The sequence below is a fragment of the Dromiciops gliroides genome, chromosome X (assembly GCF_019393635.1).
Source record: "Dromiciops gliroides isolate mDroGli1 chromosome X, mDroGli1.pri, whole genome shotgun sequence".
NCBI lineage: Eukaryota > Metazoa > Chordata > Mammalia > Microbiotheria > Microbiotheriidae > Dromiciops > Dromiciops gliroides.
The window spans coordinates 63712999-63736240 of record NC_057867.1 but is presented as its reverse complement, the minus strand read 5'-3'; the positions used below and the strand labels follow the sequence as shown (position 1 = coordinate 63736240).

The following is a 23242-nucleotide window of genomic DNA, read 5'->3' as shown; positions in this document are numbered from 1 at the left end:
CACTTTTCTATCTATGGATGACTCGATGACCTTCTCACCTAGGCACGTCCATCTGACTCCCCATTTGAGAACCAAGCACAGGTAAGTGTGTCATCCATGAGCTCCCTACATGGCAACTGGGAGACTACTACTAGTAGACCAAAGGCACAATTGTAGGCCTAGGCCCTGAGGCCACAGCCCCATGAAAACAAAGTTCACAGAATTCCTGAAGAGCTGGGCTCCCCCAGTTCCCAAGCTCCACAAAGGGCTTCACTTTACCTGGCTGGGGGTCATGCAAGGCCCCCCAAGGAACTGGACTGAGGACATATTGGAGCTTCTGTAAGCTTTGGGCTCCAGGAAATCAGGTTGGGATTTTGTTGCCGTCTTGGATGTCTTGGTTCGCCGCTGGGACACCTTTTTTGGTTTCTGGGGCTTAGGAGGCTTGAAGTTCAATGGTGCAGGTGTTTGCAACAGCATCTAGGGGGAGAAAGTTGGGTAAAAACTGGAGGCTACACTTCTAATTAGCATTAACCTTGAAATGAACCAATTTCAACCAACAGAGGTTCAACTTGAGGGCACTATGGGAATAAAGGCTGGTTAGCAATGAGGGCATGGAAATGGAAAACAGAATGCAATGTCTAAGAAACAAGAGAGAAGGTCAATTTGGCTAGACTAGGGAGTGTGGGAAAGGTGAGTGGTTAATGTAGAATGAAGGAGGGGGTGGAGAGAGAAAGAGGGAGAGGATAAGATCAGGTTGTCAAGGGCTCTAAAAGCCAAACACAGGAGTTTACACCTTGTCCTAGAGGTAATGGGAGCCACTGGAGTTTATTGAGGACATGGTAGGGCCTAGTAAAAATTTTAGTGGCTGGGAATTAGGACAGACATTTATTAAGTGCCTACTATGTGTCAGGCACTATGCTAAGTGCTTTATAATTATTATGTCATTTGATACTTAGGTATCTTGAAGGCAGAAGGGAAAGAATTAGTAGAAAAAGAGAGCTTGAAGACTGGAGGATAGAAGGAGGTGATTAAACTGGCAATATGGTGGAAAATATGGGGAAGATAAGATCAAAACCAGGTGTAGAGGGGTTGACTTTGGCAGTGAGAAGGCCTGAAGAAGTGGAAGAAGGGAAAAAGAGTGTGGGCTGATGTCAGGGGGATCTAAAATAAAGAGAAAGAAAGAAAAGGGAGCTCAATTTTCTCAGAAAAGGAAGGAACAAAGGCTTCAGCAAGAGGGTGGGAGACAGGGAGGTGTGGGAGGCTTGGGGAGAAAAGAAGATTTGGAAAAGCTTTTGTGGGCAGTGAGATAAGGAATCTATTAGGGAGAATACAGGGATTGCCTTGCTGTAGTGAGAGCCCAGTGGAAATCGGATAACATACTTACAGGAGACCCAGTCAGCACAGTTGGGTGACTTCTTTACTGGGTTACCAGATCATTCATCATCCAAAACTTTGTATCAGTGTAGCATGAAGCAACCAGTAAGCATTTATTAGGCACTATGTGCCAGGCATTGTACTAAGTGCTGGAGATACAAAGAAAAGCAAGAACAATTCCTGTCCTCAAGGAGCTCATATTCTAATGGGGATAGCAGTGTATATGTGTATATTATATATATGTATATGTGTGTGTGTGTGTGTGTGTTTTATATACATATACACACACAGAGGAAATGTAAGGGAACTCAAGAGGAAAAGACACTAACAGCTAAAAAGGGGGTAGGAATGACTTCCTGCAGAAGGTAGCTTTAGAGCTAAATCTTAAAGGAAACCATAGATGCCAAGAAATGGGGGGAGGAGCGAGAGCATTCCACACATGGAGTACAACCAGGGCAAAGACAGGTCATGTGGAGAGATGGAATGTCATGATCGAGCAACAGCAAGGAGGCCAGTGTAGCTGGGTCACAGAGTATGGAAGGGAGGAGTATGATGCAAGAAAACTGGAAAGGTAGGAAGGAATCAGCTTGTGAAGAGCTTTAAAATCCAAACAGAAGATTTTATATTTAATCCTGGAAGTAATAAGAGTGAGTGAGTGAGTGAGAGTGTGTGTGTGTGTGTGTGTGTGTGTGTGTGTGTGTGTGTGTGTGAGAGAGAGAGAGAGAGAGAGAGAGAGAGAGAGAGAGAGAGAGAGAGAGAGGGAGGGAGAGAGAACTTCAGGAAAATCACTTTGGTGGGTGAATGGAGGATAGATTGGAGTTGGGAGAGACTTGAGGCAGGCAGACCTACTAACAGCTATTGCAATAATCAAGGCACAAGGTAATGAGGGCCTGCAGAGGAGAGAAGTGGGGCACTTTTAAGAGACGTTCTGAAGGTAGGAATTATGAGACTTGGAACAGATCGGATATATAGGGTGAGTACAAATTAGGAGTGAAAGATGAAACCTAGATTTGGAGCCTGGGTGCCTGGAAGGCTGATGAGAAGACAGTAGAGGCACAGAGAATAAGGAGTTTATCAAAGAAGAGAAAGAGAGATCTAGGATAAATTGAGGGAATGGGAAGATCCAGTTGGGGTTTTTTGAGCATAGTGGAGATGTAGGTGTGCTTGCCAGCATCAGGACGGAAACAGCAAATGGGGAGAGATTGGAGATCATTAGGTAGAGTGGGGATGCTGGTGGCAGCAATCTGCAGGAAAAGATGGGAGGATGAAGGCTACATGTAAAGGGTTCATGGCCTTGGCAAGAAGGCCTTGACCAAGCTAGGGAGGGAGGGCACTGGTAAAGTGATGTGAGATGCAGAGGAGTAGAGAAGGGGGAAGCTCGCTGAGAACAGAGTCTCTGTTCAGGGAGTATGAGGCAAGGGGAGGAGGCATTGTGGGAGGCAGGAAGAGAGAAAGAGAGAACCAGCCATGAGGCCATTTGAGAGCAGTGGTGGAGCTGCCTCACGGCCCAAGGGCCAGATAGAGATTGTAGCTAATTCGATCAGGAAGGTTTGCTAACTTCCTCCAGCTCCTCTCAGTGACTCGTGAATAGGACCGAGCAAATGGAAGTAGATGATAAGAATAATCCGGGCCTTGTTTGCCAAGGCATGATCAGAGATGGCAGAGGTCTCTTTCTTTATCCCAAGTTCAGGCAGCTAGGTGGCACAGTGGAGTTTGAGTCCTTCCTCAGATACCTACTTTGCCTATAAAATGAAGATAACAACAGACTGGACTTCACAGAGTTGTTGTGAGAATTAAATGAGATAATGTCACTTGTAAAACAATTTGAAAACCTTGAAGATATAATGGGGGGAAAATCAACAACAACCCAACAAAGGTGGGCCTCCATGCCTTCCTTGTGACAGGTTATTGCTGGTGACCAGCATCGCCTCCACCCCTCTGCCTACTCCATCTGAAGTGGCTTTCCAAATGTCAGACCAATTCCTTCAGAATGAATCCCCAAATGCCAATTGTGAAGTTGTCAAGACACAAAGGTTACCGAAGACAAGAAGGGCCACATGCAGCTTGCTTGTTGGCCTTCCTACGGTTACCTGCTATTGGGGGAAAACTTGCCAAGAGGCAAACCTGAGCTGTGGCTGTATTTTACCACCCATCTGCCTACTTTCCAAGACTACTGAGAGGGCACTGGGGACCACAGAGTGGAAGTGATTGTTACTGGCAAAAATATTCCAATGGATAACTTCTTTCACACAAACAAACTTCTGGGATAAGCCTTTGAACTAATAGGTATCCTCTCCTCTTCCAAGGAAACTTGACTGGTCCAAAGTCAGTCTCATGGCTGGGTGCTGCTCACTCCCTGCTCAAGTCTGCTTTATCACCCACCACTTGGGGCAAAGCCCAGTTGCTTGGGTTTTCTCTACCCCAGAAGGTTTTTGGTAAACTCAGGCCCCATCCTCAGCTGACAGAAGTTGCCTTCAGTGCCCACCCACTCTCCTTTCAGAGCCCTTCTTTCTCTTGGGATCTCCCAAAGCCAGTGCCCCCATCAGCCTGAAGCTCCCCTACTGAGGCCTCTTCCTCAGGTCTCCCCAGCCTTGGCCTTATGCTTTTAGCCATCCTCATCTCCCATTCCCTACTAGGGAAAATAAGTCAGCATACCTTGAGAATGTTTCCATCCTAGGACACACATATGCATACCTTTAGCCAGGATCTTACTGAGGAGTCACTGAAACCTGGGAGCTCAATGGAGGGAATTTCAGGTACTGCCAGGACAACAGGGAGACTTTTCAGAGCAAGTGGGACCTCATGGTCTAGAACCACCTCACAGTCTAGAATCACCCTCTTAGATCTTAGAGCTTTACTTGACATCTTGCAATCCTGACCTGGCTTCCTGTTTGCCACAGCCACTGATCTTTGAGTTTGTGTAGGAAGCATGTGATGAAGAGAAGACAGGTCTGGTCTTGAGACTCAGTAAAACTTGGGTTCCGATCTATCTGTGTGCCCCTGGGCAAGTGACTTTCCCTCTCTCTGAGCCTTTGTTTCCTCCCCCTTAACATGAGGGAGCTAGGTTCAATGGGTTTTTGGGTCCCTTCTGGCTCTACATCTATCATAAACCCTGGCCTGGATTCCTGATGCTCCCTTGCCCAGTGGTCTGGTGTGCCCAACCCTGGCCCATACTCAGACTCGAGGGTCAAAGGAGACAACAAACCTACCCTGGCAGCTCAGCTGAAAAGACTCAAGCCTTTTTCCATGACACCAGAGACAACAAGAGCACACTGTTGATAATCGAACCCAAGTCCCCATCAGATTTGGGAGAATAGGTTCTTTTTGATCAACATAGATAATCCTGCAGTGCCTTTGTGTTCCATGCTAGAGTATTCTCTGCAGGGTAGCTGGCCTGCATTACCTTGAACTGTGTGTCAATTTGATACCACGTGTGGAGATTGATGCCCCCCCCAAATACAGCGTTTCTGAAAAGCCAACAGGATTTCTTTTTTCCTAATTTCTCCAAGGCCTGTTACTGGTAGAAAGGAATTTGTCTTTGGTCACTTTCTGACTCCTCCTGGATCAGAAAGCCCAGAATGCAATCAAAGAAAGTAAAGAAGATAATGAGGTGTTAAACTAACTGTAAAGATGCCCAGCCATGCCCAGCGGATGCCTTTATGAGTGGTGAATGAGTTCCTTGATTGAATTGGAAAGGGAACTATGCCTCCAGGGGACCCTTAAAAGTCAGTCAAACTATTTGAAAATGACTTAGCTTAGGAGAGTCCAAGCTGTGAAGAGCTTTTTGAGGTGTGACCTGTGTGCCCGGACCAGAGGGCAGCCAACCAGACTGCTCTCTGCCCGAAAACAGGCCCTAAACTCTCCTGCCTCCATGGCCTTTGATCATGGTACTCACTGGGACCTTCGGGGAGCCATTCTTTCAAGTCTAACTCAGATGCTCCCTCCCCTCCCATGTGGCATTTGTCTTCATGCCCTGAGCAGTCTTGTTGACTTGGTCTCAGACCTTCCAAAGCACTGGATCTCTACTTCCAATGCACTTATTATACACAAAAGCTCTCTCTCTCTTTCTGTGTGTGTGTGTGTGTGTGTGTGTGTGTTTGTACCTCTTCCCTCTACTAGGCAGTAAGTTCCATGAGGGAAGGGACTGAGCCTTTCCTAAACTCTGTCTGCTCCAGCATCAGACAGGGCTCTGCCACATAGGGAACCATTCCCATGATTTGTTTCAGCCAATCCTGACCGAAAAGGCAACAACCATGGGTTCGAAGTCTAACAAATCATCGCACAAATGCTTCCTTTTCAAGGCCCCATGCTTAATTTTGGAAGCTGACTCTATGTGCTGCTCCCAATTTGTCAATGAACCTCTCCAAATCAGCTCCACCATTCAATTGGGAGCTCCCTTGTGGCAGAGGAAATGCAGGGCTGGGGGCTCTGACTTTTTTTCTCCCATGTACAGACAATCCTCCTGCCACTCTGAAGTAAGAACACTGAGTGGGAGCTAAAGCAGAGAAAGGGCTGATTTCCCAATTCTTTGACCTGGGGCTAGAAATGAGAATGCACAGAACACGAGAAAATTACTTGAGGAGAATGGAACTATACGTACAGGCAGCGCCAGAGAAAGAGAGCTATTCTCTGGGGGGTGTGGGCCAGATGTTGTCTTTGCTGGAAAGGAGCCGAGCGGCCCTTGTTGACGCACTTGGAAGTCAGCATCTTGCACGGTCTGCAGACACTCCTTGATTGCATGGAGCTCCTGTTTCTGGGTTTCGATGTCCGCCTGCAAGGCCCGAGTTCGGCCTTCCAGCTCTTCCTTGAGCTGCTGCATCACCCCAAGCTCCTCTTGGGAGGGGAAGGTAGGCTGCAAAAAGAAGCCACTGGTTGCAAAAAGCCTGGCCTGATTCTTTCCAGATGCAAATGCTAGCCTTGCTCCCTAAAAAGGCTACGGAAATGGGGAGCTTTCAGGTGCTGAGGAACAGTGCAGTATGGTGAAAGAGCACCAATAGCGAGCCAGAGGGCATGGGTTCGAATCCTGACTGTGACACGGGCCAAACCCAATTGCTCCATGTCTCTGCTTCCCCAACTTTGAGTTGAGAGTGGACCAGATGAGTGTGTTGGACCAGATGACTTCTAAAGAGGCACTTCCAGCTCTAAACACTCTAAATGTTAGGGCTGAGAAGGCCTCCAGATGTCATTTTATAGATTCTGTCCAATTTCTACATTTTACAGAGGGGGAAACTGAGGCCCAGAAGGGAAGGGACTTGGGAGTTGGTAGCAGAGCTAGCACCAAAACTGAAGCTTCCTGCCTTGCCAGGCCAAAACTCTTTCCATTACAACAACACACCAACCAAAGAGGCAGGAAAGAAACCCACAAAGTTTTGCTCTCAGATGGGGTCACAAACACCAGTGAGGCAAATTCAGAATCTAATCTGGCTCCCTTGTTAGCAATACAAATTATAGTGTTTCAGTTAATACCTCTCCTTTTTACTCTGAAAAATCTAATGTTCATCTTGGAAAATTGCCTCTTTGCAGAGCATTTAGATGAATCATCACCTAAGTGGCATTTTGGTGGCTTGGGAGGGGAGAGGCAGTCTCTGCTTGCCACAGGAAGGGGCAAGAATTCCATTCTCTCCCATCGCCTCGCTCTTAGCAGCCGCCTTCAGAAGCGGAGGAGGCCATGGCTCAGCCCTAAGTGGGGCCTGCTAATCTAACAGAAGTCTGTTGGGACAGGGCTCTTTCCTTTATGTATTTTTCCGAACTGGATGTCCCACCAGCTCCCCCCAAAGACGACAGGGGAGAAGAAGCAGCAGCAGAAAACATTTCCAAAACCCTTAAAGGTTTATGAAACACCAGGTAGGGTGAGTATGATTGTGATGATTATCTGGCTTTTATGGATCCAGATCCAGAGGCTGTGAGAGTTAAATAAATTTGTCTAAGCTCACACAGCCAGTAATGACAGATCTAGGTCTTGAACTCAAATTTCCAGATGCCAAAAACAGTTTGTCTTCATTCTACCTCTATGCCTGGGGCCTACAAGGCAGATACCAAGCTCACCCTGTGGCCCAAGATCAGCCACACTGAATACTCTGATGCCACATAGTTGTCCAAAGCCTTCTTTTCCTCCTCCCCTCCCTACCCTCTCCTCTTGATTCACTGGCTTACTTGGTGTGTCCTTGAACAAGTTACTTAATACCGGACTGTCAATAACACCCATTTTCCCCAATTCCTAACTGGGATAATATAGTTGATTCCCTTCACAATTTAAGGAAGGAGACTATTTAAAAGAAGTTTGGGCAAGAAGGATTAAAATGAGGTAATGAGGTCTGCAGAGTAGAAACAGCTAAGTGTCATTGGACCTGAACTATGTGTCCACTTAAATTGGAAAAAATAAATGACTGGGGGCAGCTAGGTGGTGCAGTGGATAAAGCACAGGCCCTGGAGTCAGGAGGACCTGTGTTCAAATCCAGCCTCAGACACTTGATACTTACTAGCTGTGTGACCCTGGGCAAATCACTTAACCCTCATTAACCCACCAGAAAAAAAAATGACTAAGGGATAAAAAAAAAAAAAAGAATCTCCTTCTTCAAATGTTATTTCACTCTGTCTCGTGCTATCTCATTCTTTTTTTTGGGGGGGTGGGGTGTGAGGCAGTGAGGGTTATCCTCACAGGACCAGTGCTTTATTCACTGCAGTGCCACCTAGTTGCCCCCAATCATGCTATCTCATTCTATGACTTGTCTCTTCCTCTGGAAGGAAAATAAGGTTGAAAGAAAAATACCAAAGCTTCTAGTTGAGAGGACACCATGGGTATTTTCGTCGAGGCCACATGGTGAGCAGCAAGATGCTCAGTGAAGTTTTGAGGAAATGGCAGGTCCTGGGCAGGGAGATAAAGCAGAAACCAATTTGAATGAGAAGCCTCATATTGCTTGCCTTTACCATTGGCGTAGCCATTCCAGAAAGTTCACAGTGAGGGGAGGGGGTTTGCTATATGGAAAAATTGCTTTCTGAAATCATGTCAACAAGGCAAGTCAACATGGCCTGCCTGAGCTCACACAGTATCCTCAGTGGGGTGCTGGGCACACTGAAGAAATAAAGAAGTAGAAGCCACAGCAAAATCCCTTTTGGATGGTGGTGGTGGTGGCAGTCGGTCTTGCTTGGGGAGATCAGTGATACATATGGCGAGCAGTGAGAAAACCAAAGAAGATAGTACATGATCTAGTGAATCTGAGCCCAGAGGATATAGGGAGCTGGTGTGCAACCAGCCCAGTTCTATTTACTTCTTCTGGGACCTTGGACCTTTGCTACCTTTTCCCTTCTCTGGGCCTGTTTCCTCATCTAGCACCTCCCATGGAACCTTGGGCATAGTAGGTACTTAATTAATACTCACTGAACAGAATGCCTTTCAGAAGCCCCTCTCCACTGCTGTGCAGGTAGAGGCCCAGTTGTGCCGACCTTGCCAAGCTATGCATTAATTAGGGCATTTCTAGCTAACATTGTGGAAGTGCAGTCTTTGAACTCCAATAAGGAAGGAGCTTGGGGAAGACCTGTCAAGCTTCCCCATCTTACCACCAATCTTCATCCCTACCTACCCCAATTCAACACTTCTCTTTCCCACTTTCAACCTAGGGATGGGCAGAATGAACCTCTAAGATTGATGGAAAGCACTGGCCTAAGCAAAGTTTGTTCCCTTGCTCTCTAGGTCAGCTTGCTGTCCTATACCTTTCCTGGTTTAAAAGGCCCTTCTCCTCCACCTCCTACAATTCAGAAACCAAGTGAACAAAAACAGGGATGAAAGCCATGCATCCCATGGAAAGTCCCCCTCCTCTGATGCCCCTGGCTCCATGAAGCCTTTACTGGTCTGCCCTGCTCTCTTCCACCCCAGTCAGGGGTTCTTCCCCTCTTCTGACCTCCCAGAGTATACAAGGTCTTACATGCTTAGCAAATTATATGAGGTATTCAAGTTATTTCAGACAAGCAGGGACTCTGTATTTCCCCGCCTATCCCCCCTAGCCCACCCCAGCACTTAACACAGGTGATTAATCATACAGAGAGGACCTGAATACCTTTCTGTTGAATCAAGGAATGAACAAGGAAATGACTTAAGACAATGGCCCCAGAGGTAGTCGACTAGAGGGTTTCAGGGTCAACAGGACCAGCTTGTTCTCCCATAATGCTGAGACTGTTCCACTACTGTGGAAGAGGAATGGAGGCTGCCCGCACTGCCCCCCTCCCCCCCTCAGTAGCCTGGAGGGACGTACCTGGGTGCAGTTGTTGCTGTTTCTACTTCTGTTTCTGGTACTGCGGTTGGCCCTGGCGCTGCTGGTGGTGGCTATCTCCCTGGAGAAGGTTTTATCAAATGTCTTCGCTGGTGGTTCCATGAACATATCCCATCTCATCGGAGTCTTGCTGGCTTTCTTGGGTTGCAGTGACAATTTAGCTAAGAGGGAAAAAGTCAGAAGGCAACAAATAAAACTGGAAAGTCAGTATTAGAAAAGAGAACAGGGAGATTTCTTTTCTAATCTCGTGACTAAGTCCAATCCTATTTTTTTTCCTGAGAAGGTAGGAGAGATAGGCTCCCTCTGCACAGCATTCAAACATCTGCTAAGAACTCATTTCTAAAGAAGGCAGCCATGGGTGGAATTCCATCCACAGAGGCACGAACCCGAGCCTTACACCTGTCTGCTCCTACCTGGAACACAAATATCTCTAGACTCATCGCAAACGACTTCCTGTTCCCGCTGTTCAAGAATAGATCACTAGGGAAGCCTAACCCTTCCTTCCTGTACCTCTACAATGGCTGCATCACTGAACTGGGGGCATGAGGCAGAAAAAAGGGCTGTTCTGCGAGTTTCTGTCCTTGGAAAAAAGATATCAAATGATCCTCAAAAAGAGAACCTACAATCCACCTCCAGATGGCAAAGTTGCACTGTAGTACCCATGATTTTAAATGAAAAGTACTCGGACAAGTAGCTCAGGGAAGCAGGCCATAACAGAAAAGCACACTGGGCTTAGAGTCTAAAGACCTGGTGTCCAGTCCTAGTTTGGCCATTAACTGGATATGGAACCTTGGGGAAACCAGTTGGCTTTTCTGGGCCTCAGTTTCCCCATCTGTAATATGAGAGCCTTGACTACCTCACAAAGTTGTGAGGTTCAGACAATTTCCTGCATATGAACTCAAAGGTCCTACAGACAGGGAAGGGCTGATTCATAGGCGCTTTCATGAATCCTCTGAAGCACAACTGTCCACACTATTCTGCTAACGCCATTCTTGGCACTCTAAATCACAGCAAAAGGAAAATCGCAGCCCTCAACAGTTTAATCTACACTGAAAACCTCAGCAGGCCTGCCAACTCTTCCACCTGGAACTTGGTCCCTTTTTTCCTCACCTACACTCAGAATATCCCATTCAGGGTATTTTGTGAAGGCCCATCACTTTTTTCTTTGAGGGGCAATGAGGGTTAAGTGACTTGCCCAGGGTCACACAGCTAGTAAGTATCAAGTGTCTGAGGCTGGATTTGAACTCAGGTCCTCCTGAATCTAGGGCTGATGCTCTATCCACTGCGCCACCTAGCTGCCCCCATGCCCATCACTTTTGAAAGCTTCATGCTTAAAGAGATTACTTAGTCCTGAGAGCCTGAGGGCTTGATTCTCTCTCTGCCTCCTGCTAGAGGCCTTTTCCTCTTAAATTACTTGGGGTTTGTAAAATGTATATAATTGGTTCTGTAACTGGCGTCAGAAGGGCAAGCGCAGCAACAAGCAACTCACCCCAAGATTTTTTTTTTTTTTTTTTGCGGGGCAATGAGGGTTAAGTGACTTGCCCAGGGTCACACAGCTAGTTAAGTGTCAAGTGTCTGAAGTTAGATTTGAACTCAGGTCCTCCTGAATCCAGGGCCGGTGTTTTATCCACTGAGCCACCTAGCTGCCCACCCCGAGAGGATTTTGAGGCAGCTGGGTCCTTCCCTGGGGGACCTATGCCTTTTCCCCTAGCTCCCGGCCCTCCTTTCAGTCATCCGAGCTACGGAGGCCCTCATTTCACCACTCTTTATTCCCCAGCTCCCTTCACAGAGGGGGATGCATTTTCCCCTCTCCCTGTTTCCTCTTTGGGCTCCACCATGCATTCAAGCTGAAGGGCAAGCCCATCCTTGGGCAGAGGAGGTGAGAGAATAGAGAGATGAGGAACCCAACAAATTGATTTCAGGTCTAGGAGTTGGTTGATTGAGTGAGCTCTCTATATCCTGGGAGTATTAAGGAACAGGGAAGGATGGAACCAAGATTTCAGATATTCATAAACAGATTTTTGAGGGAAATAGGTGGGAGGGAAATTAGGAAGTTCGTTCCACATCTTTCATCTCCCAACTCTTAAATAAAGCAATCTAAAGCAAGTCTAATCGAATCAAAGCCCTGCAAATATTGAAAGACCTGTCTTGTGTGTCCCCCATGTCTTCTCCAAATTAAACATCCCTAGTTGCTTCAAACCATTCATTATATTATAACTAGCACTTGTGTGTAGCCCTTTAAGGTCTGCAAAGAGCTTTTCAATTTGTTACCTTAGCTGAGCCTCACAACAACCCTGTAAGGTAGTTGCTGCTGTTATTCCCTATTACAAAGAAGGAACTAAGGCGAGAGAAGTTCAATTACTTGCTGTGGATGTCAAAGTAACTCAGGTCATCCTGACTCCTGAGTCTATATTTCTATCTATATACACATTAAGCTACCTGTGTCATATAACATGATCTTCATATACTTCATCCTCTTGGTCCTTATACAGTGGACTTTTGTGGTATGCAAACATCGATTTGGTGTGACTAGGACAAAGTAGCTAGATGGCACAGTGGATAGAGTGCTGGGTCTGGAGTCAGGAAGACCTGAGTTCAAATTTGACCTCAGACATTAGCTGTATGATTCTGGGCAAGTCACTTAACACTGTTTGCCTCAATTTCCTCAACTGTAAAATATCTGCCAAGAAAACCCCAAATGGGGTTTCAGCAGCTGAACTGACTGAACAAGGACAAAGAACACTTACTTCTCTTCCTTGAAACTGTAGCATGAGGTCTGAATTTAAAAAGACTTGATCAAATCTGATCTTAGGTAGTGCAGTGGATAAAGCACTGGCCCTGGATTTAGGAGGACCTGAGTTCAAATCTGGCCTCAGACACTTGACACTTACTAGCTGCGTGACCCTGGGAAAGTCACTTAACCCTCGTGCCCCCCCCCCAAATCTGGTCTTAGGTGGCCTGTGTGACCTAGTAGCACTGCCTTCCACAGTTGTGAGGATCAAGTCAGATCATATTTGTAAAGTGCTTAGCATAGCGCCTAACACTGTTAATGCCAGCTACTAAGATTGTGTGACAGCTTTCCCCGCTCCTCCTGCTTTCATATAATTGGTTTATATTGAATTTGTGGGTCAGTACGATGTCCATATCTTCTCCATAAGAACTGCCTAGCCCTCCTGCCCTGAACTTGCTAGTGGAATTTTTCTTTTTTCTATTTTTTTCAACTTATTAGTATTTTTTCTAGTTCCATGTAAAGATATTTTTTGTGAGTCCCAAATTTTTCTCCCTCTCCCTTCCCTCCTCCCTTCCCCCCTCCCCAAAGCGGCCATCTGATACAGTTTATATATGTACAATGACATTAAACATATTTCCACATTAGTCATGTTGTGAAAGAAGAATCAGAGCAATAGGGAAAAACCTAAAAAAAGTAAAAATAGTATGGTTCAATCTGCAAAAAAAAAAAATGTATAGCTCCTGGTCCTTCTTCCACCTTTGAAAATAACAACACTGAATTTTGCAACCCACGCACCCTTATTTACTTCAACTATCCTCTTACATTATCTTCAAGGACACCCTGCATGCCCCCCCCCATCCTTTGTGCCCTGCAATGGTATCATATAATAATAACACTGGAGTCAGAAGACCTGGGTTCCAGTTCTCACTCTGCTACACACTGATTGGGTGATCTTCATCTCTCCAAAACTGTTTTGACATACATAAAATGGGGGTATAAATTTGACCTAGCTACCTCAGAAGGGCCCATACAGGTCAGACTATGGTGAGGAAAGTCCTTTGTAAACTTGGAAGGCAATTCAGGAGTGTGAGGCATTTGCTAGGCTATCCCACACAACTGGGCCACGGTCCCACCTCCCCACTACTGCCAAGAAGCCCCAGATGGAAGGCCCAACCTTACATCTTTCTCTCCTTCTTCTCCAGTCTCTCCCCTATCTGGCTCTCTTACTAACAAGTATCCAAGCTCCACCTGACAAGAGTCTCCATATTAGCCTTGCCCCATTTTGAACCAGTCCATCCCTCTCTTCTACTGCTGTCACTTGCTGGCGGCTACTCACTAGACAGCAGAGTCAAGGTCCCCTGGCCTCACAGTCCCAAGATCCTGACAGCAGCTGAGATGGGCTGCCCTCCTCTGACACATGTAGCCACTAGAGATGGCGTGATCCTAGGAGCCAGGGCCCACGTGATTACCATTTCTCTTCTTGCCCCTTCTCCCAAAAAGAGGTCAATGCCCTCCTCCTACCTAACAACATACAAGGCTAGCAAATTCTGTGAGTTCACTGGTTAGAAAAAACCAGAAGATAAAACTGAGCCAGCTTGTTCAAAGGCATCAGTGCCCTAGGAGTTACGCCTGCCTAGGATAACCTTGGGATGCCCTACTAGAATTGTATAGGATTAGGCACAATGATTACCCCCCACGTTTCTACTATTCCTGAAGTGCATAAATAAGCCTTCCATGTTCTGAGCAATGCTTCTCAAATGCCATATCTTGAAAAATAAATAAAAAACAAACCAACAAAGCAATTTGACATCAACAATTAGAAATAAAACCTTCACTTGGAATATCTTCAAGTATACAACTAAGAAAACTGAAGAAACTCACACTATTCCTCCAGAGAATTGTGAGAAATACTATAGAAATCCTTATCAGATGCAAGTAAAAGAGGCCGCTGATAAAATGTTACATTCGCTAACATTTTAACTACTGATAAAACAATTTTTGGAGTGGGTCTGGCTCCCTGGCAAAGATTCTCAAAACCCAAAGATTAGGAAAATTCTTAAGAGCTTTGGGGACAACTACGTGATGTAGTGGATAAAGCATGGGCCCTGGATTCAGGAGGACCTGAGTTCAAATCTGACCTCAGACGCTTGACACTTACTAGCTGTGTGATCCTGGGCAAGTCACTTAACCCTCATTTCCTCGCAAAAAACCAAAAAAAATCCTAAGAGCTTTGATGGTCAAATAGAATAGCATTTGGAGGAGCATTTCCCTCATGATGGCTCTTTCTTTGTAGACTCTGATTGCTCAGGCAACACTGTAAGCGCCAACCTAGCAATACTTACGTGCTGAATTGGACAGAACTGTGAGGGATGGTCCGCAGGCACCATGGGATGAACCAGATGCTGTGTCTCTACTTGTGTCCAGGCTATTTCCACACTGGGAGATCTCTGGGAAACTGCTAGAACTCTGGTTGTTTGTTTGTTCAGGAGAAAGAAAAAAAACAACACAGGATGACATTTCACTCTAAGGAACTCCCCCAAACTCAACTGAGAGAGTCTAGCCAAAGCGGAGCTCTTTTATACATATCACATTTATCCAATCTTGGAAATTTCTGTTATCAATTTAGTGCCATCCATGGGCCCACTCATGATGGCAGACACTATGGGCACTATAAAGCATGCATTCTCAAAATAAGCTCCAACCAGGATGGTAATAAAGAACCCCATGACAACATCACAATAAACAAACTGGTTAAAGTATAAAGGTCAAACAAAACAAATTCTTTGCAGCAACAAAGGATGGCACTGAGTTCTCCTTCTACTGAGAGCTGCATCCCAAACCCCACAGGTTTTGGGGAGAGGATGAGAAGGGAGGAAGACCCTGGGCAAAGCCCACCAAAGGGCTCTGTTTGCTACGATCACTGGAATAAGCTTATGCCCCCTGACCAGAATAAGAAAGTTGGATTTATCACTTGGTGGTTTTAGACATGCCCCAACATGGTGTTCTGCACAGAATAGGTGCTCAAGGATGTTTTTGATACACTGAATACATGCATATTTAATGCAGAATCATAGTGCAAGGCATTTTCCAAATTCATGGGGTCCAGTTCTTACCCTGGAGTCTGTGAAGTGGTTGTTGTTGTGGGGTTTTTTTATTTGTTTTTTAATCCTTTGATAACAGGATGACAACATACCTGGTTTCCTTTGTAATCCTCTATATTTTATGTCTAAAAACAGGTTCCTGAGAAAGGGGACATAGGCTTTTCCAGACTGTCCAAGCAAGGGGTCTACGATGCAAAATGAGGTGGAGAACCCCTGAGCTAAGGGGAAGTGTAGCCAGGGAGGCGCAATCACATGCTTTTCCAACATTTTTCTCTTAAGAAATGTTTTAGCTCAGTGGTATCAAAGGGCCACTAATCCCTACTGAAGGATCCCTGTAGACCAGGCACATATTGACTTAGTTTTAAAAATGTAATGTTATCTATGTTTTACCGTATTTTTATTTATTTTGTTAAATATTTGCCAGTTCCATTTTAATCTGGATCAGGCCTCACCATGCTGTGGCTGCCTGTTTGACACCTCTGTTTTAGCTCACCAGGGCTTTGTAAAAGTCATCTGGAACAGGGGGAAAAATGAGGTTTACACAGAATGTCTAAAATTAGGGTTGAGTTTTCTCATCCTAAAGGTATTTGGATGGGTGTAGCCTTAGGCAAGGAGGCATCTATAGGGCCCCAGAGTAAATGCAATATCCACGGACATCAAGGGGTAAAGAGAGGCCTGTGGCAAATGTGTAGGAGAACTATGCCTAAGCCCCCTCAAGACATCCTGTATAAACTCCCTGAGGCCCAGTACCATGTCTTATCGAAATATTCTACTTCCCAAGATAATGAATGAATACCCCCCCATATAGAAGATGCTTAATAAATGTGTGCTGAATTGTTATGAAAAGTAGCTGTCCTTCAGTTCCAAAGGACTTATGATGAAAAGTGCTCTCTGGGGCAGCTAGGTGGCGCAGTGGATAGAGCACCGGCCCTGGAGTCAGGAGGACCTGAGTTCAAATCCGGCCTCAGACACTTAACACTTACTAGCTGTGTGACCCTGGGCAAGTCACTTAACCCCAATTGCCTCACTAAAAAAAAAAAAAAAAAAAAAAAAAAAAGATTTTTGGGGGCGGCTAGGTGGCACAGTGGATAAAGCACTGGCCCTGGATTCAGGAGTACCTAAATTCAAATCTGGCCTCAGACACTTGACACTTACTAGCTGTGTGACCCTGGGCAAGTCACTTAACCCTCCTTGCCCTGCAAAAAAAAAAAGTGCTCTCCACCTCCAGAGAAAGAACTGATGGAGTTTGAATGAAGATCAAAGTAGATCTTTTTACTCTATTATTATTCGTGGTTGTTCTTGGTCTGTCTTTTCTTTTGCAACATGGCTAGTATGAACATGGTTTTCATGACTTCACATGTAGAGACTATATCAAATTGTTTGCCTTCTTAATTTCGGGAGAGGAAAGGCAGGAGGGAGAGAATTTGGAACTCAAAATTTTAAAAAAATGTTGAATTCTGTATATATAATTGAGAAAAAATAAATCAAGTTGGGGGGGGGAATAGCTGTGCTTCCTACTAGCCCCAAGACATTTGGCCCCACTCACTATGTAGCAATACCAGACCTGCCTTGAGGGGCCTAAGAGACAGTTAGGTAATGATTCTCTATTTTCTCAAAAGGAGAATATTAGCCAACAAACTCTATTCGGTTGCACTTTACATTTGAAATAAGGGACCTGCTTTCTAGTGCTTTTTACTATATTGAGCTCAAGAAATTTGATGAGCACACATGGACCAAAGCAGCAAGTAAAAGAAATTAATTTAGGAAGAAGAAATCCTTAAAAAAGAAATCCTTGGACATATTCTGGCTTAATGTAGTATTAAGCTGCTTAAGGCTCTATTCCAAAATAAATGGGAGTTTGTGCACGGGCCTTCTTGCTATAATGCTTGGAGTTGAGAAAGCCGTCCTCATTGGAGGAAATTCTCTTTGGATGCTACCTCTTAGAAGCCACTGTGAACTCTGCAGCATGGTGATGTTACCCACCCAAAGACTGCAGGTGGGTAAGCGTGCCTCAAGCAAGGGAGGCTAGGGACGTGGAGGCATAAAAGAGATCTAAGGAAAAACACTCGTTTTGTCCATTCCAGGCTAAATATGTGCAGCAAAAGAGACTGTAGGACCAAAAGAGGCCAGCACACCCCAACCAACCAGCATTTATTAAGCAGTGTATTAGGCACTGTGCGAAGCACTGGGGACACAGCTACAGAAATGAGCCAGTTCCTGCCTACAAGGAGCTTACATCCTACTAGAGATCACAGGCAAGTAAATACAGGATAGAAATAAAATAAACAGTTATTTTGGAGGAAGACACTAACAACTGGGGGAATCAGGAAAAATTGTAGGCTTCAGCCCAGAAAGGGATCTCCTCATTGCTCCCTGGTTGTTGTGCCTAAGAGGCACCACAGTCAGGCCTACCATTGCTACCACTTTTTCTAGAAACTATCTGTGCGCAAACTGATATGTCCTTCTCTTGCTGTGCTGGGGACAAAGAAGGGTCTATTGAGATGTCCCTAGCATTTCCAGGAGACACACTGAAGGTGGCAGCCATTTAGAAATTGTTGCCAAGAGTTCTCCATACCCAATTTGATTCTGTGTTATTTCATTAAATAATCTTTGGGGTTTTTTTGTTGTTTTGTTTTTTGTTTTTGCAGGGTAATGGGAGTTAAGTGACTTGCCCAGAGTCACACAGCTAGTTAAGTGTCAAGTGTCTGAGGCTGAATTTGAACTCAGGTCCTCCTGAATCCAGGGCCCATGCTTTATCCACTGTGCCACCTAGCTGCCCCTAATCTTTGGGTTTTCTTTTTTTGTGTGTGTGAGGCAATTGGGGTTAAGTGACTTGCCTAGGGTCACACAGCTAGTAATTGTTAAGTGTCTGAGGCTGGATTTGAACTCAGGTCCTCCTGAATCTAGGGCCGGTGCTCTATCCACTGCACCATCTAGCTGCCCCCTAATCTTTGGTTTTTAATGAAATAGTCTTTGGTTTGGATTATTATGTCATGGACTGGTACAAAGAAACACATGGGTGGGGGCTTGGAGCTTGGAACCATAGCATGAACCACTACAAGAAAGGATGTGAAACTGGAACCCAGGAAAAGTCTTTGTGGATTTCCATCTACGCACCTTGAAGGGCACAGAAGTCATTTCTGATGTCGAGGGCTCTTCAAACCCAAGTTCTTTTCTTCTTTCAGCCTGAATCTGTGCATAACTGTACAAGAGAAAAGAGAGTAACCTTTCCTCAGCGGTACTTTACAGCTTAACCCTTCTTCCCAGGTGCAATCACAGCAATCTGACAGTAAGAGATAACATTTATGTTATGGATTCCCACTGTCCTTTGAGCCTCACAACCACCAGGGGGAGGTACTCTAGTAGTCACCTTGCCTAGTTTCCAGAGAAGGAAACAGAAGTGACTTGCCCATGGTCACCCAGCTGGTGAGCAAGCACCAGCAGCAGTGTCTGAATAGGGAAGGGCCATGTGGCAAAGAGTCATCACTGCCCAGGGCTCTTCCATTCTATGTGGTTGAGGCTATTATTGCATGACCCACTGCATGATACTCCCAAGGAACACATAGTGAAAATCACCCAGGTAACTTGACTCCTCACAGCCCCACTGTTCAACCAAGACAGGGCCTCATATGGCTTCTCTTATAACATCATCAACTATCTAGTTCAGAGGCTGGTTCAGGGAACACTAGCGCCCAGGCCTGGCCAATCTCTGCTTTCCTAAGCCACTAACAGACAGCCTTGGATTGGGGCAGAGCTGGTACCCTCATTAGGGCTAATGACAGCAGCTGCTGCTATCTGCCCGCTCTCACAGCTCAGCTGTCCTACCTCCCTGATTGTGCTAACAGATGGCATGTGAGTGAACTCTCCATTACTCAATCTTTAAAAGCACAACTACTTCAGCCCAAATTTTATTTGGTTTTACTGTAATTCTAAAAACTCACCCTTCTTTGGTGCATTTGCAATTCATTTTCATTGCCTCCAAATGAGAATCCCCATGGCTACAGTAAGACTCTACCTTCATCTTCGTGGCAGACAGTTTATTTCCCACTAGTCCCTGGCTTGTTCAAGCAATATTTATTGTTTTAAAGTTGTTTGGAGGGGAGGGTTGCAGTGATTATTTCTCTGTTAGTAAACTTGGGTTCTGGTGAATATCAGAGAGCAAAAATCCCTGTGGTTTCCAAGGATGAGAATCTATACTTCAGAGACTGATAGGGCATACATGAAAAATAAGGCCATAAATGAGCGAGCTAGCAGTGCAGTGACATATGTGAGTCCCCTGATGGAGACAGAAGCCAAGAAATGAAAAGGGAGGGACCTGCTCCTTCAAAAAGGGAAGGACAATGGAAAGTCTCCATTCGGTATTTTCAGATCTAGGGTCTTAACTCTATTTGACTAAATTCATACATTTCTGATTTCAGAGATATGAAGAAAGTTCGATTATATATGTATATAATATATATATATGTACCTATATTTGGGTCTTTTTGACGTATATTGTATTTTAGAAGTAATTATTTACACGGCACCAAAACATCTAGTCAATTTAATCGGTTTGCTGGATATTCTGTTTACAAATGTCAACCAACTCAATTAGATGCATTTCTTACTGACATGAAGATTTGATTGCATGTTTCAGCATCATGTAAACATAACTCGAGATAGAATTAATCCCTAATAGACCTTCTTACATAAGCCCTAAGCTATGGAAATCTTAGTATAGCTTGTACATAGCTAGCTGCACATGCAAAGAGCTGGATTTTTTTTTAAAAGATCAGTTCTTTGACAGAAATGCTCAGTCATTCAATCAGAAAGCTTGCACCAATGTATGGATTGAGATATGTCATTAGCCTAAAGGCTGCCTGTAAATCAAAGCTAACTTCTCTCTGTACAAAACCAAAAAAACCACCAAAATACGGGGAAAATCTCCAGATCTCTCTTCAGGTAGTAGTCCTGTACCCAATATAAAAATCATTTGAGGGAAAGAGACAATGGATGTGATGAATGCCTACACACGACATTGTTGTTCACACCAATGGAGCATTAACAGCTGCAGCTATGGTTGACTTGCATTCCAATGACCTGGACATTGAGAAGTGAAAGCCAAGTCTGACATGCCAATTTTCCAAGTTCTTCCATGAATTAGTTTTACAGTTAAGGCCATACAGATGGTAAAATATTTACCTTCTAACCAAAAGGGAAAAGTGAACAGACAAACACAGAGATTGTTGTTTTTTTTTCTTAAAAGCATTAAGTAAAATTTCCTACCTAACTACAGTGTGTGTGCAAACAATGAATTCAGGCTTGGAATTCCACTGGTGATAAGTGATGTAATACTGAGTTTGCAACCAAATCCACTGCTGGCCTTTTGTCAGGAACCGATAGTAACACGACTTTCCTTTTCCAAACTGCATCACTTGATTTAAAGAGAGAGAGAGAGAGAGAGAGAGAGAGAGATCACAAGATGGTACATTGGAATTGAGTTCTTGATGGTCCTTCAATACTTTATGCACTTCTCATCTTACACTGGAATTTTCTACATTTCCAAACCAGGATTTTGAACTGGAAGGAACTTTGGAGATGACCTGAGAAAACCCAGTCATTCCGCAAAGGAAGAAACTGAGTTCCGGAGAGGTAACACATGGAGGAGATGGCTGGAGGGACTCAGACCCAAGTTCTTTGAGGACTCCAAATCTATCACTTTTTGGCCACATCAGGCCCTATCTTGTGCTGAGGTTGAAATTTTACTTTACTATTTATTGGTAGAGTCCTCAAGAGTGTTAAATTACTTTAACATAAGGTTGTTTTGGGTGCACGCACCACACAAAAAACCCATTTACTTCTACTTGCTATATACAGAGAACTAAATATCAAAAGACGTCAAGCGAGTGCTGTCCTTTTTCACATCAACAGAATACAAATCTCAGGGTGTTTTGAACATTTCCTTATGGCAGAAACTGAAGGAAGCAGAAATATAATCCAAGAAGCCTTTCCTTGTTTGACCTAAAGCTGAGGTGCTCACCTGCAGCAAAGACAGGCAAGGATACTCACTGTCTACTCACCATAGTGAGTTATGGCCAAAGTCAAAGTAGAATGGCCCCCGATGACCCCACTTCCCACCACCCCCTGAAGGGATGCCCAAAGTCACCTTGGGCTGCGAAATTCAACAGCTGGCTTTCCTCCTGGCAGACGGATTCACCAAGCTATAGGGAAGGCTTTGCGAAGTCATCTCTGCCTCATAGAGGATTGCACCTCAAAGATTTAGAGAATGGCAAATCTGGGAAGGAGCTTAGAGATGGATTTTCAACTCTTCATTTCACAGAGAGGCAAACTGAGATTCAAAGTGGCAAATGGCTTGCCCAAACATACATGGTAAATTGGTATCAGAAGCCACATTCCCTCTCATGCCAATATTCTTCTTCTCCACCAGGTTGCGTGCTAGCATGTTGGAAGTCCATCTCTCCCAGGGTCACCAAGCTCTAATTAACCAGCTTCTTGGAGTGTATTTTCCATGAAATTCCTATCTGAAATGTCCCTTGAATTTCTTACCTCTTTGTCCATCATTGACTTCGAGATCCATTTCAAGCCCCTCAAAAAAACCCCACCCCCACCCTGCAATTAGACAGGTGCTGGCTCAAACAAGAGGAAGAAGGGGGTGGAGGCAGGCCCATGGGACATGGACAGACACACAGACAGGAAAGGATGGGCAACAGGCAGGTCCAGGTAAAGCCATGGCCTACAGGAGTGGACCAATGGAAGACAGCCAGGCTGCTTTCAGGTGGGTGGATCAGGGCAAAGGCTCTCTCAGCTCAGGAGGTCTTAAGCCAAGCCTCTGATCTGTTGGTGGTGGCTGCCGTCTTGCCCATCTTCTGTTCTTCTGCTTTCACTGGAGAAGTTTTGTTTTTAGTTTTAGTTAGGTTTTTTTTGAGGGGGTGGGTAAATGCCAAGACATAGAGCAGGAACAGAGAGAGCACAGTAGGGCAAACTTCACATAGGTGGGTTTGCTTTAATTCAGGTTTCTTTTAGAATTCTTTACTTAAAGTCAATCATAATGTGAATTTACGTAAAGTGAGAACTGTGTGTATATACATATACATATACATATACATATATATATGTGTGTGTGTGTGTACTTTATATTAAACTATTGTGTAATTATTTTCCATTCCTTTCTTCTCCCTCCCTCTCCACTGCTACCACTTTATAGCAGTCCCTATTCATTACTGGTTTATATCACAGAAAAGCCTCCAAACAAGCTGCCCCTTGCTTTCCTCTCTAACCCTACCAAAGGGGCAGATTTTTCAGTTAGGTAATGGCATGACCAGATCTATGCATAAAAAAGATTAGTCTTCCATCAGTTTGAACTCTGGATTAGTGGTGATGTTGTTGTTGTTTGTCCTTCATTCTCGAAGAGGACCGTGACATCAGGGGGATGTCATGACTTGCAGTGAATTGGATTTAAGTGAGGGAGGGCTGTGCAAGGTCACCAACCTCACTCTCTCCTCAGAGCCATATGGGGACAGTGGCAAGATATTTCAGGATGACTGGAGATGGCCCCGGATGTTTGAGGCAATTGGGGTTAAGTGACTTGCCCAGGGTCACACAGCTAGTCTGAGGTGAGATTTAAACTCAGGTCTTACCAACTAATCTTTTTTATGCATAGATCTGGTCATGCTATTACCTAACTCAAAAATCTTCAGTAGCTCCCTACTGCCAATCAAATAAAATGCCAACTCTTCATCCTGGCAACTTCTAAAATGAATTAATCTTCCTAAAACAATAAAACTCGAACA

At 44.8% G+C, this 23242-nt stretch overlaps 1 protein-coding gene across 1 annotated transcript in view; it reads right to left on the bottom strand.

Moving 5' to 3' along the window:
• PASD1 (PAS domain containing repressor 1) overlaps positions 1-23242 on the bottom strand; it is an 84738-nt gene that overhangs the window by 11139 nt on the left and 50357 nt on the right. The window contains 8 exon segments of the mRNA XM_043974665.1: positions 259-456; positions 5954-6205; positions 8123-8218; positions 9603-9816; positions 14315-14319; positions 14680-14817; positions 18570-18654; positions 20718-20865. Coding sequence (XP_043830600.1) covers positions 259-456; positions 5954-6205; positions 8123-8218; positions 9603-9816; positions 14315-14319; positions 14680-14817; positions 18570-18654; positions 20718-20865 — 1136 coding nt within the window.